A 15,531-nucleotide genomic window follows, 5' to 3' on the forward strand; every position below is an offset into this window, starting at 1 on the left:
GAAGCTTGTGACATATAAACACGCACATCAACCAAGTGTTCATGTGAACACTAAGTTCGGAATTCAAAAATCGGAATACATTTATTTTGATTGAAACAAAAGGTGTCCATGTAAACATGTTCACGTTTTTCACTGAAAGCAGACAGTGGCCAGGGGTCAAGCTCCAAAAAGGATATAAAAGCACCAAATAGACATACAAGAATAATGAAAATGCTTCCTATGACTAGTGCACTATATTCCATGTCTTCTGAAATTGTACAGCAGCTCTATGTGATGAACAGTAAATCTAAAAATCTTCAAACTTAGCATATGAGGTTCGAGCTCCTTTTGTTTTCCACAGCAGAAAGCATAGGGGTTTGAAATGACATGGGAGTGAGTAAATATTGACAGGATTATTAATGTTTTCAATTAGCCTTTAATCTATTCACACTCATGGACCCATAGCGGTATTGCTGAAGGCAGCTAGTCTTGTTCTTCTTGCTCTTTGATCCTGAAAAGAGCAACGAGGTTCAACACCCAGCCTGTTTCATTAACATAAGTCCATGTCCAGTCCATGCTTCTCACTGTGAAAAGGCCGGTGGCATGCACAGCATTCTTCACAGATTATCACCCTGTACCTGCATAGACTATCATTCTAGAGCCTGACGTTCAATTCCTACACTCACGAACACACTTGGCTCAATTCCATTCTTTTTCTCTTGCCTCTTGGATTAGAGCAATTTCTAGTGTGCGGTACAGTTTCATACCCATGTTATATATGTCTTAAAATACTGGAAAAATATTTAAATCATCATTTTTGGATTGGATGGTGCCGTTTGGCCATGTCCAGGGTTCCCACACTTTTTTAACAAAAAAATTCACCACAAATGTCATATGTGAAAACTGAATAAAAAAGTTTTAATCACAATTTTTTTTAGCTTTTTAAATAGTTTAGAGAATATTTAGGAAAAATAATAAAAAATAAATAAATAAATAAATTTATATATATATATATATATATATATATATATATATATATATATGACTTCAAAGTATTTAATTTTCACAGATTTCTCAGCCTTGTTTGATTGTTTTTATGTATTTATTTATTTCCCGATGTTTTCATGTATGTATGTGTATGTATGTATTATATATTTATTTATCTATCCAAAAAGATGAGATATTTTAAATTTCCTGATGTTTGCCATTTAATTTCACTGATTTTCTAGTCATTTATTCGCTTGCTTGCTTGTTCTCTCGATCGCTCACTGTTTGATTGTGTTTTAGTTCGGTTTTCCCTGTTCCCGTTTGTATGTGTTCAAGTTCCTTGTTCATTTCCATAGGGCAAATTCCAAACAGCATTTTTATTCCCCTGAAGTGCACTTGGAGAAGGGGACGCCATTTGTAGGGGTGTTCCAAATTAAAGTGAAAAACTGAATCCCTTTAAGAAGGGCCCTTCCACAAGAACGTTAGCGAAGGGTATATGCGATGGTCACGTAGAGGACGTAATTTTATCATATATGGTCATGTGACCCAGCGAATACTTCTGATTCATTTTAAAGCTAGTTTGAGTTAACTTACAAACAGAGCAATTCAAGTTGTTTTTTCTTGATATATTTCACATGTTGATGAAATGACAAGTTTTAAAGTTGAGAACAGAGAAGAACACTAGTAAGAACAGCTAATCAGCGGATGGTCACCGTGCTGTTTTGTCATGGGAACTTCCCAGGTGAAGATATTTTAAATTTCTTGATATTTTGCATTTAATTTAATCTTATTTTCCAGGCATGTATGTATGCATGTATGTATTTATCCAAAAATATGAGATATTTCACATTTGCTGGTGTTTGACATTTAATTTCACTTCCTTGCTTACTTAACTTTACTTGCTTACATTAGTGACCATTTTGTTGTTGATGTTGTCATTACCTTGATTACCAAGTCGAAATGCTGGTACTGTTCTCTGCTGATGGGTTTCATGAGCTGGAGCTCAGCTGTAGTCCGATTCAAGGAGAAATACTCTGCATATGGTGCAGGTTTCCCTACAAAAACAGAAAAATGGGGGTAAAATGGAGGGATGCATAAGATTAATGACTCTTATTGAAGTGTTTGCCATTAAACATAATAACTCACTGGGTCACCATGACTTTGAAACATAGTGTATTCATTTTCATAGCCATACTTCATATAGAAAAGCAGAATAAAATCATTAATGCACTTCCTCTATAAATAGCCATATTCAATAGTGAGTGCTTTGTTGAGAGTTAAAAGCACAAGGCTGCTGTCAGATTGAGCCAGCATAGCTGTGGCCTACAATAGGTTCTGACATATCCCTGACTGGAGGTCTAACAATTCCGGCAGTGCACTTTAGTTCCTCAGCTCAGGTCGCAAGCAGAGTGGTTTCCCGAGCCCACTGCTTCGCTTCAAGGTTTCATCTCAAAGCACAGTGGGTGGGCGCACCTTGCCCACGGCATAAACGCATTTGACTCCCGCTGAATTTCCAACTTGCCACTCTGCTCTGCCTTTCCTTGGAAAACCACTGTTTCCTCCACAGTGAGGCCGACTCAATATAGAGTACAGAGAGCCTGACAGAGACCTACCGATGAGAATGGAGTACAGGATTCCCGGGCGATCGGACGGTGGCTGGATGTTTCTGTCTTGATCCACAGCTTGAATGGGAGGAGTCACATTGACAGGGTTTACTCGGCTCTAGAAAAGAGACACAGAGAAGATTAGTGCATTATTTACACTGGGGAAAAAAAAATCTTTCTAAATAAATAGTTTTAAATATTTTTAGAAAATGTTCACTTAGCATTCATGTCGATTTTGAAAAACATTTCAAGAAATTGAAATTTAATGACCCTAACTTAAATGTAATGACCCTAAAGCAAAAAGTAATTAGATACATACAGTATACTTTCCTTATACTTTGAATACATCTTAATCATTATATATATATTGATTTATATATATATATATATATATATATATATATATATATATATATATATATATATATATATATATATATATATAATGATTAAGATGTATTCAAAGTATAAGGAAAGTATACTGTATGTATCTATATATATATATGATTTCGATATTAAAATATAATAAAAAAGTCACTTTAAAACTATGACATTATTTAATTATTTTGTTGGTTGCACCACATGACTTTGTTGATTGTTGATTGACAATAATTTTGAGGAATGCTTCACCAAAACTGCTTCACTGCTTATTATCTATAATAATAATAAGAAGAAGAAGAATAAGAAGAAGAAGAAGAAGAAGAAGAAGAAGAAGAAGAAGGAATTGTTAATAAGAAACAACAATAATAATAATAATAATAATAATAATAATAATAATAATAATAATAATAATAATAAATGATTATGCCAAACTACTTTCGTCCTTTAAATGATTTTTTAAACTTGAACTGATATCATTAACTGTTTTTATCACATGACTTTGACTTCAAAGAATTTTTTTTCAAATATTTTACCCCAAACTGCTTTGCTGCTTTCCAATCAATCAATCAATCAATCAATCAATCAATCAATCAATCAATCAATCAATCAATCAATCAATCAATCAATCAATCAATCAATCAATCAATCAATCAATCAATCAATCAATCAATCAATCAATCAATCAATCAATCAATCAATCAATCAATCAATCAATCATTCAGATTATGACTATCTACTTTCTTAATATTTTATTTTCTTCATTATCTTATCAGGACAGATGACATCTAAGACTTTTCACTTTAAGCCTCCAAAAACTGGATTATATGATCATCATAGAACAGGTGTATTCAACTCTTTGTATTTATGTAATATATTTTGGAATAAATTAATAGCTGTACCATTTGTCATTTTTCCAGTAAAAATAAACATGCATTACAAAAGATACATGTATTTAGACACTTAAGATACAAAGTAATTGGACACTGTGCAATTGGATTTATTTTGACTAGAAAACAAGATTTTGGCATTGTCATGTAACGTCACTGCAACATTTACAATGCACATGCAAATACAGACAAAACAGATGGCAAGGGGAGATCCACGCTACATAAATTTATCAGGCAACAAAGCGACAACACAATGATCACGTGAGAAGCGGCATCAACATTCCTGTCACTTGCTGCAAATGAGCTACAGATGTTTGTCCGCAAAATTCAAGGCCACATTTCCCCTCTCTCGTTTATGAGCTCCGGAGACCCGTCTTCCACGTTTCCTGAGCCTGAGGGATAAGTAAATCTCTCTCTGCCTCTCTCTCTGTCTTAGCCATAATATCACCAGTCAGTAAATATGCTCATCTATAATTCAAGCCGCCTCTGGAAAATGACAGTGTTACAGTGAGTGTCATGGGTGAACCCTGAGACGACCGGGTAAAAATGAAACTGCCAGAAAATAAAAATAAATAAATACAAATAACAAAAAAATCTGCTCTGCAAGTCAGCAAAGAGCAGGGAGAAACTGATCCTGAAGACAGCTGTGCCAAAACTCAGTTCTGAAAAACGACACTTAAAAAGTCCAAGTGCCCAACATAAGCTTGAAGTTGCGATGAAATTGAAGTAACGGCAGATATTTTCTTCTGTATCATGTGATTTGGGCTATTTTTATAAGAATAAAGGATGTTTACATGAGAAATGCTAAGTAGGTGTAGCGATTAGCTAATTCTAAAATGCTACAAACAACATATTTCTGCCTCATCATATGACCAAATTCACATTAGAACACAATCGGAAGTTATTATAACACTCAATGGTGGTTTACAGTGTGTTTCAAGTAAAGGTGTAGTATTATTCTCATAAATTGTCATATGTAGATTGATGCTAACTGTAGCTGCAGTCATGTGAAAAAGAAAGTACACCCTTTTTGAATTCTATGGTCATTATATAAAAAAGCATCCAGTTTTAGCAGGTCTTAAAATTAAGTAAATACAACCTCAGATGAACAACACATGATATTACACAGTGCCATATTTTTTTAACAAAAATAAAGCCAAAATGGAGAAGACGTGTGACAAACTAAGTACATCCTATGATTTAATTGCTTTTAGAACCACATTTAGAAGCAATAACTTGAAGTATTAATGTTCTATATGACTTTATCAGTCTTTCACATTGTTGTGGAAGAATTTTGGCCCACTATTCTTTACAATGTTGTTTCAGTTCATTGAGGTTTTTGCAGGCATTTGTCCTGCCACAGAATTTTAATCTGGTTGAGGTCTGGACTTAGACTGGGCCAGTGCAACACATTGATTCTTTTTTTCCCCAAATATTCTGTTGTAGATTTGCTGGTGTGCTTGGGATCATTGTCCTGTTGCATGATCCAATTTCGCACCTTGGAAAATGGAAGCAGATGAATGCAAGTTTGGCAGGGTTTAACCACACTAAATGATTGTAAAATACCTGCATACATCACCAGAAAGAAGACTGACTTTTGAAAAAAAAAACATATGAGTGGTTTTCAATATTGGACAATAGGACAATAATTTCTCAGTAGCAAGGTGGTACTATCATAAATTTTATACCTTCATGTGGTTTCATTTTTAAATCATGTAGTTTCATTGGCAAATAAATTTTTCAGAAGCAAAGCTATTGATTAAGTAGCAAGGTTAAATAAACATCTTAGGGTTATGCATGTAACCCAGTTCCCTGAGAAGGGAACAAGATGCTGCTTCAGTTGCTAATGCTATGGGGGAGCTGGTGTCTCTCGAGGATAAAAGTGAAAGGCGAAATCCTTCCTACTCCATTCCCAGGTTTTGCACTTGCCCTTTTTGGCACTGATAATTTTAGCCATGCCTGCATGTCTTCCTTCAGACAAATCGAAGTTGATGATGATTTATGCATGCGCACTTTGATAGTCATGCTGACACGGCAGTGAAGTCAGATGACTGCCGTAAGCAATTGCATTGGCATTTGTACACATGCTTCAGACACCGGTGCACACCGATGTCTACATGTTTCCTGCCAATACTTTAGCAATCAACTTGTGTCTCTCATAATTTCCATTGAATGAGTGATGTTTAATTCAAGTATAAATCACTCTTTTAAATCATTTTGTGTCAATTAATGGGTCAAATGACTCAGAAAAATTGTTTGAGTCTGTTGTTTCAGAAGCACTCACACACTAAATCATTTGGAGTGGTTTCTCAGTCTGTAAAATAACAGTAAGAACACTAGATGAAGTGGATATTTATCTAAAATCAATTGAAATGAAACCTGCCAGAGATGAAGAAGGTCTTTATTGAGTTTAACACCTGCACATGCAGCTTATGACTTTTCAATCTAAAGAGTTTTATTGTAAAATAGCAGTACATAAGACTTTATTCCAATGTTGTTTTATTACTTGTATACAATTGCATACAATTAATTACTTATTAATATTTTGAATTAGCAATTTTTTTTTTCTACATTTTTTACATTACATTTTTTACATTTTCATCCCTTTTAATTTTGGATTCAATTTTATTCATTTCATAATGTGCTTTTGTAATTTTGGGTGATGTTCCCCCTTGTTTTATTGTCCACTAGGTAAAAATCTAAATTTGAGATCACTTAGAAATGTAATAGCAAAGACCTTCTCAACAATCCGCATAAATTGCAGAACTGAAAAAAACAAAACAAAAAAACATTACTGATTTAAAATAAAATGAACTGACTTAGAGTGTAATCAGATAGGCTTATATAACCTAACAGGATATAAGCATGAAGCACAATAAATAAAATCCAAATACACCCACAGATCAGAAATGCCAAATGCAAGGAGAGCAATACAATCCCAAAGTTAATTTCTCATTTCAACAGAACCAAACACATTGCCTGGTCTCGGCTATGCTGCATAAAAATGGTAAGTGGACACACAAACATGTATTCCTCCTAGACTTAATAAGCAGCAGTAGAAAATCAGCATGTTTAAGATTTATTTCTCATGGTTGCCCTGTAATTCCCAGCCCCTGCAATTATAATGCCTCTGACAGCAGTAAATCACAAGCTTCTGGGGAATTTGCTTGGTGTGATTACCCATAATACTCTCGCAGTCATCCATTATGCACACAAATGCTGCATTTGTACAGTCCTGGGAGAAAATACACAAGGGAAAATTACTTATTTACAGTAATATATTTGATATTACTTATGCGAGACATCGTAAGCTGAAGTAGCTCACAAGTTGCAGTGTGCTTTGTTTCATGTTAGCTAGAGCAATGTTTGTCCACATAAACATGAATATGTTTGGCTAGCATGCTATTGTTAGCGGTGTATGCTGAGAGATGAGGCAAGCACGGAGATCCACAATTAAAACAGGGTTTATTTACAATTCACGGAACAGAGAACATAACCGCATAAACAAACAAGAGAACAGACCAGGAGTGCAGGGAAAGTGTCCAACTTAAAGGGAGTGCTGACGAGGAACAACAGGTGCAGGGGGTGAGTGTGGGTGGGCACCCTGGAGACCTACAGGCAGGTGGGGGGTGTAGATGGGTGCGGAGGTTTCCAGGGCGGGTCTAGGTCCTCGGGCCGTCATGGCAGGTCTGGAGCTTAGGACGGCCATGGCGGGTCAGAGGCCGTGGGCGGCCATGGCAGGTCTTGAGCCCCACCCACATGTGTGGCGTCCACATGTTTCCCACCCACGGGTCAAAAAATATTTCGGGAGATTTAAGGGGGGGGGGGGGGGTGGAAAGGAGTGAGCTCACCGGCTGGAGCAGCCTCGGCGGAGCATGGGGCATGCTCGGTGGAACTTGGAGCAGGCTCGGCGAGGGTTGGAGCGGGCTCGGCGAGGACTGGAGCGGGGTCTGGAAATGGGGTCCAGTCCATCCCCTCAAATTCGATTAAAAGCCCCACTGGAACTGGAGCGTGCTTAGCGGCAGAAAACTCAGGAGACTTGGGCTGCACGGAGACAGATAACTCAGGAGACTGGGGTTGCACAGAGGCAGACAACTCAGGAGATTCGGGCTGCACGGAGGCAGAAAGCTCAGGAGACTGGGGCTACATGGAGGCAGACAACTCAGGTGCCTGGGGTTGCACAGCCTTCCTTTTTTTTCCTCTTTGGCCGTTTGGGCCCAGTGGAGGATTTCTCTCTGGCCATGCTGGGTTTTGGGTCCAGCAGGACACCGGAGGAATGCCTACTGGAGGGGCATGCGGAGGAAGATGGAGATTGATGAACCGGCCAGGCCGCCCGTGTTTCTGGGGGGACTGGACGAGGATTGCACGATTTATCAAGAAGACAATATCAAATTAATTGTATCGTCTAAGGAAAGATAACCGGCAGGTTCATGCTCTCGTCCAGCCCCTCCAGAAACAGGGTGTTTAAACAGGCATCTGGCCAATTCATCAGATAAGCCAACTCCTCCAGATACCTCTCCAGCGAACGACTGTCATGCAGGAGCCCAACGAGGTGAACCACGGCAGAAACTGGAGTGGGAGGCACAGGAGAAGCAGGAACCTCTGAAACATAAAATAGTCCCATCCTTTTGTAGATCCCCAGCAGTTTTGGGTCTGTTCTTCTATTAGCGGTGTATGCTGAGAGATGAGGTGAGCATGGAGATCCACAATTTTAACAGGGTTTATTTACAATCCACAGAACAGAGAACAACATAACCGCATAAACAAACAAGAGAACAGACCAGGAGTGCAGGGAAAGTGTCCAACTTAAAGGGAGTGCTGACGAGGAACAACAGGTGCAGGGAATACGGGGAGATGGTGGGAAGACTGATGAGGGAAGTGAAGACAGGTGTGGAGAATGTAACAGCTATGATAAATAATGGATTATAAAAAAAGTAATTATTTATCGAATATTTCTGTTGCCACCATTTTTCGACACTCATTCTCTAAAGGTACTGTGTGTGATGAAAAAGCTTTTCTTTTTCTTTTATGTCCTCCTTCACCCAAACAAAACGGGAGTTTGGTCTCGCTCAACACCTACACAACTGGCCTATTTTTCTGCCATTTTTCCTAACCTCACAGGCAATGATATCAATGATTGACAGCAAAACAATAAGCAGCGAAGAGAACGCTTATGCCACGTGTTTGTCAGTGACATGACTGGCAGCTAATTGTCGACTGTGGTTCCGTTAATACAGCACTTACCAACTGAACACACTCTAAACATTCAGTCATGACCCATGAAAATTGCAGGTTGTCACATATGAACAGAACCATATTTAGCTTATCAAACAGCATTGACAACTGTATAGTGCTGTTGTTCGGATGTAGCCCAGGGCCTGTAATATACCTAAGTATGCGAATGCAAATGCTTCTCGCTATGAAAACTAATGCAACATTGTGTCCAGAGTGGTGTCACAATGCAATTCATAATGCAATGTAATTCTCAGCATTAAGACAAGGGGTGCTATAGTGGGCTTAAAAGAATAAAGCCCTTCTGAATACGGAAGGTGGTCTGGCGGAAGCTAGATATTTTACTTTATAATGTGTTAAATATATATATTTTCTTACACAAATGCATTGCTTCACTTCAGAAGGCCTTTATTAACCACCCAGAGCTGTGCAGAGTACGTTTATGATGGATGGATGCACTTTCTTGAGCTTCATACTTGTTGGTCCTGTTCACTGCCATTATAAAGCTTGGATGCATCAGGATATTTATAAATATAACTATGATTGTGTTTATCAGAAAGAAGAAAGTCATATACACCTAGGATGGTTTGATTTTCAATGTCATATCAAGTACTGTCATGGTTAAGAAACAGTTTTGAGTCTTATACACAACCGTTCAAGTGTTGGGGTTAGTACAATGTTTTTGAAAAAAGTATATTATTGCTACATGCAACAGCTGGAGTACCCTTGATTTCCTTTAGAGGGCACTCCTTCTGTCTTAGTTGTCTCATCATGGACTGCACTTCCCAAAACCCATTATGCCCATTATAACCCATTACAATTAGTTCATTATGCCTGGTTACTTTTAGCTGTTTCTCATTACCCTTGTTAACTCTGCCTATATAAGCCCAGTTTATTTAGGCATTCCTTGTGAAGTCTTGCATGACGTTACACTGCATTTATGAGCCTTATCATGGTTTCTTGTGTCTCGGGTTTTTTAATTCTCTGTCTGTTTTCTGCCATTGCTCATTTGGATCGTTTGCACGTGCGTTTGAACTTTTGTTTGTTATATGCGTATCCACGCATACTAGTACACGCAGGTCGCACATGTGCATTTAAATTTTGTATCCACAAGGTGGCAACCGTGCACTGGGGGCGTCGATTCACAAGGCAGTCAAAGAAAAGCTGCATAAACAGAACAGAACGGAATGCATGCAAGCTACTGTGACAATGGAGGCCTTTATAGACAACAGATTGTGCGAAGAGGTTAGAAAGTGCCCTGATTTGTATACTTTCCAAGGCTGTGTGTTTGACAATTGAAGGCTGTGCATTTAATTGTATACTTTCCAAGGCTGTGTATTCGACTATAAGCATAAGCAATATAAGCAAAAATAAGCAAAACAAACAAAAAAAATAATGCACAAGATGCATACCCAGGGCTTTAGTGTCAACATTTGATCAATTTAATGCATCCTTGCTGAATAAAAGCATTAATTTCTTAGAAAAACAAAAAAAAAACTTACTGACCTCAGTCTTTGGAACAGTAGTGTATTTGTGGTCATTATGGTCATATTAACTTCATCACAGATTTGGGTCACCTGATTCTCAATCCTGGCTAATTTTATCTCTTTCCTACTTCCTGTCCACATTCCACACTGTCCTATACAAACAACAGCAAAGCAACAAAAATAAATCTTACCCAAAAAAAATGTTTATGACTCTGCAAAGAGTTTGCCTCTGGCCTAAGTGTTCAGGGGGCTGAGATGAGCTCGGTCCATGTGGGATCTTTGAACCTGATCTTGTATTACAGTAATTAATGAGAAATGTGACTCATTACTGGCATTTTATTAACCTCCCACCAAGAGCTCCCAACAGTAGGCCGCTGAAGCAATAAACTGGCCAAATAACCAAATTAGAGTATCAAAAAGTGTGCCATCCCTGTTTGCTGCCCTTTAGATAAGACTGGACTGACTTCAAGACTACTTTCCACAGAGAGTCTCCAATATAACACATTCAGACCCCTGGTGGGATAAAAAGAACTTATTAAAAAAAGATTAAATAATCTGTCTGTTGACTGGAAAATATAATTTTAATCAGTAAAAAATAAAAATAAAAACTAAATAAATATTAAAAATAATCATTTTTAAAAATGATTTTTATATTGTATTGTATCACAGTACATTTAACATATATTTGCTAAATTTCATAATCATAAAAATTAAATATGTTTAGTTTAAGAAATGTAAGTTGTCAGCATTTAAAACCGTAGAACCCTCTATGACGGTGATACAGTGATGGATGCCCTCGACACATGAAACACACATGGGAAAAGGAGAAGATTACCTAATCATCGCCATTACAGAATTTATAAAACAGCACCTGGATCACAACGGCTGCTGCAGGTTCTCACTCATCCTTTCAGCTGTGTGTTGAAATGAGGAAAAGCCATTACAGCGAATCCTGCGTGTATGCTCAATAATCATCTATATGTGGGAACAGGAGAGGACTTCAAATAGCAGCCATAGCTCAGCCAAAATGGGCAGTAGACTCTGAAAAAAGCTATTAATTTCTTCAGTCCTGGATCCCCCATATGTGACATTTACACTCATTGGTTTCCCAAAGGTATTTGACTTGGTAGCTGCGGTATCCATTTCAGATGGCCTGCGCAGGGGAAAGATGGCAAGCGCGAGGCGGTCACCACTTGAGGCTGGCTTTGCTTGACCTTTCATGTTGTGTTAGGAGTGGAGAGGCTCTCAGAGGCCGAATAAAACACCTGTCAGACATGATCAGTTTGTGAAAGCATCTACTCTCCTCACACCTTCCACACGCCATTCTTCTGTGCAGGAGAGCAACAGATGCGTTTCTCTTCTGCTGATTTGATCAAAGAAATGTTGTCTCTTAAAGGAAAAAGCTTTTTTTTCTGATAAACAAACCAGAGGACTGTAAGGATGAGGTAAACTTAAGGTAAGGTGTGTATGCGTGTGTGTGTACACGGTAGGCAAGCTGTATGACTTCTTAATTCAAAATGTTTTGCTGGCCGATATGAAGGCACACTGCAAAAATGATTTGTTAATCAGTATACTTGTCTTGTTTTAAAGTAAAACAAAAAAAACTATATCCATAAAACCACTTGTAGAGCAAAAGTGCTAAACTGAGATGAAATGCAAGCATTTAGAATTAATATAATTTATAAATATATACATAAACATATTTGATGATGAATAAGGTTTTTAAAAAGTGTATAAAAAAAACATAATGGAGAATTATTTTTGAAGTTTTATTATTAAGTGTCTCCAATGTCATTATGAGATTTTTTTTTTTTTTTTCTTTTTTTTTTTTTTTTTAAGGTGGACAAAATTTGAGACCAAAAAAGTCATTCGGTTTAACCAAAATTTCGGTTTTACCAAATGACAATTTTGGTTATACCGAATGACGATATTTTCAAACAATGCTAAAAGGCTGATAGCCTTGCTAGCTAGCTTGCAAAAGGACAATCAAACATTTTATATTTAAAATATTATAACATTGTCCATGTTTTATAGCGGTTGTACCGAATGACCTGATGTTTCGGGACATGTGTATAAGCAATATCAAAGAGTTAAGAGAGAGTTAGTTACTTTGCTTCATGACCATGTGGTCCTGTGCAGGTGTGACTTGATCCAAAATGGTCCCTTTATATTGGTTACTCTGAATGACATCAATGAAATTCATTTTTCCGGACATTCTTTCTCATAACAAAGCAACGACTTCTACACATAAGCATTTACATTCACATACCATTTTGCACTATGTTGATATATGATGTTATAAAATCATGCCAGAATAAAAACTATATACATTTATTTTATTTTAAGAAATTTGACACTTGAAAATCTTTAAAATACCTGTAGCAAATATAATTAAAACTTTTTGGATTCAATAAAAGAGATCTACTTGTACTACCTTACATACTTTGGATGCCATATCTTTGGACAGAAAAATGACCCGTCACGTCATTGACCATATACATATATACATTACATTTCGACTCTGAAAGATATATTGATATCAAATACATATGATATCAATCAGTTAATTCATAATAATATCACACACAGTTTCTACCAATCTCATGTTAACCTTCAGTACATATAGAGTAACAATGCATCTTTCATATCTCCGAAAAGTCTTTAGTTTTATCATATTTATAAAAGATAGATACACTAAACCGAGTCTTTCAGAAAAAAGCCGAGCTCCTGGAGGCGTGCCTGCCATCAGTACCGTGGGCAAGTTAAAGTGTCACGAGGGCGCAGAGCTTTTGTGTAGGGATCATCTGCAGCGCAGAACTGGGACTTGTTTATAAAAGTATTCTTCACCGAAATCACAGGAACAAACAAACATACATGCACAACTCTGTTGCTGCCCCGGAAAAACAAACTTCACCCACTGTTCCCTTGATGCTGGGTTCTTTGGGAAGCTGAAAAAGGTAATATTTCCCTTAAAACCAAAAACACACCCTTTCGGTGACAGGGGCTGCGTCTCATTTCGGAGGCTGCGTCCTCCAGAGTTTGCATTTCAAGGCTGAATACTTCATCAAGGATGTCATATTTTAAAAAAGTAACCGTAATAAAATTGACAGATATGCATTGTGAGGTGTAAAATACTGTAATTTTTTCTTATGTTGCAATCTAACGGTTATTTTTTTCTTAAATGAGACTGCCTTGATGATGTATGCAGCCTGCAAAGGGGTGCACCCCCTGAATTGGGACACAGCCATTGTTGAAAAATCTCTCGGCTTCTGTATCCTGAACGAAGCGCGTTGATGGGCGTGCTCTTGCTCTTGCTCTGGGTGATGTGTGTGCAGGTTTACCAGGGAGAAGTGCCTATACAAGGAATTCCACTCTCTTTTGACATTATACAGGCCATACTCGATAAAAACTCTCGGAAACCTGAAGTAGTGTATTTGGGACAGAAATACTCCGTCATACGTCCAACTTGTGTTTTGAAACTTTGGCCATGTGTAGCAAGAGAATGCAATTCAGAATGCATGATATAGCATTACACTCATTACACTACAACAGCTTTTTAAAAAGCCTTCAATGTTTACAGTGCGTGGAATGGTGCGCTGTGATTGGTTGAGCAGATATATCACATTCTGCAGAAAAAGGAGACTGGCGTTTGTCACGTTTTAGAAAAAAATAATAAATGACTTTTCAATACCGACCAGATACAATACTGACTTTGGCGGAAACTGTTTATTGCGTTTTGGAACCAAACGCTTCATATATTATATATATATATATATATATATATATTGGAACCACTAAGATTTTTAATGATTTTAAAAGAAGTTTCGTCTGCTCACCAAGGCTACATTTATTTAATTAAAAATACAGTAAAAAACAGTAATATTGTGAAATATTATTACAATTTAAAATAACGGTTTTCTATTTGAGTAATTTATTCCTGTGATGGCAAAGCTGAATTTTCAGCATCATTACTCCAGTCTTCAGTGTCACATGATCCTTCAGAAATCAGTCTAATATGCTGATCTGCTGCTCAAGAAACATTTAATGTGTACAATTGTACAAAACATTTGTGTACAATATTTTTTTTCAGGATTATTTCATGAATAGAAAGTTCAAAAGAGCAGTGTTTATCTGAAATCTAATCTTTTGTAACATTACAAATGTATTTACTGCAACTTTTGATTGATTTAATGCATCCTTGCTGAATAAAAGTATTCATTTATTTAATTTCTTTTCAAAAAAATAAAAACAAAAATTCTTACTGACCCCAAACTTTTGAACGGTATTGTATAATGCTACAGAAGCTTTGTATTTCAGATAAATGCTGTTCTTTTGAACTTTCTATTCATCAAGGAATCCTGAAAAAAAAAGTACACAACTGTTTTCAACATTGAAAATAATCATAAATGTTTACTGAGCAGCAGATCAGCATATTAGAATGATTTCTGAAGGATCATGTGACACTGAAGACTGGATTAACGATGCTAAAAAAAATCAGCTTTCCATCACAGGAATAAATTACTTTGTCAAATATATTTAAATAGTACACACTTATTTTAAATTGTGATACTATTTCACAATATTACTGATATCATGATTAACTGATAACTGAGAGACAAAATGTCAGACTTTAGAATTAATTAGTAAAATTGATGACTATATATGCATAAACATACATTTATGTACATAATTATTGAAACTAAATAGTGAAAGTATCATGTTTTTATAAATAGTATGCATACTTATTTTTCAATATATTTTTTTATTATATATCCACACTAACTGCTTGGTTGCCATGATAAAAAAATTACAACACAAAAAAGTACAGCATGATATATGATTTTTATCACTCACACATATGTAAAGCTTACTTTCATTTAAATGTATACTCTGAAGATGCCTTTTTTTAATCTAGCAAGAACATGAGCGAAATAATTAAGTACATGAACTACATGAATTATGCTGTAGCAGAGG

General features: G+C 36.6%; 1 protein-coding gene across 2 annotated transcripts in view; it reads right to left on the minus strand.

The window, feature by feature from the left end:
- pcdh15b (protocadherin-related 15b) overlaps nucleotides 1–15,531 on the minus strand; it is a 239,673-nt gene that overhangs the window by 147,506 nt on the left and 76,636 nt on the right. For both annotated transcript variants that reach the window (XM_067368857.1, XM_067368859.1), the window contains 2 exons: nucleotides 2,580–2,688; nucleotides 1,909–2,021 (listed from right to left, as the gene is read on the minus strand). In XM_067368857.1, the coding sequence (XP_067224958.1) occupies nucleotides 1,909–2,021; nucleotides 2,580–2,688 (222 nt within the window). The remainder of the gene's footprint in view (nucleotides 1–1,908; nucleotides 2,022–2,579; nucleotides 2,689–15,531) is intronic.

The sequence above is a fragment of the Chanodichthys erythropterus genome, chromosome 19 (genome assembly GCF_024489055.1).
Source record: "Chanodichthys erythropterus isolate Z2021 chromosome 19, ASM2448905v1, whole genome shotgun sequence".
Lineage (NCBI taxonomy): Eukaryota > Metazoa > Chordata > Actinopteri > Cypriniformes > Xenocyprididae > Chanodichthys > Chanodichthys erythropterus.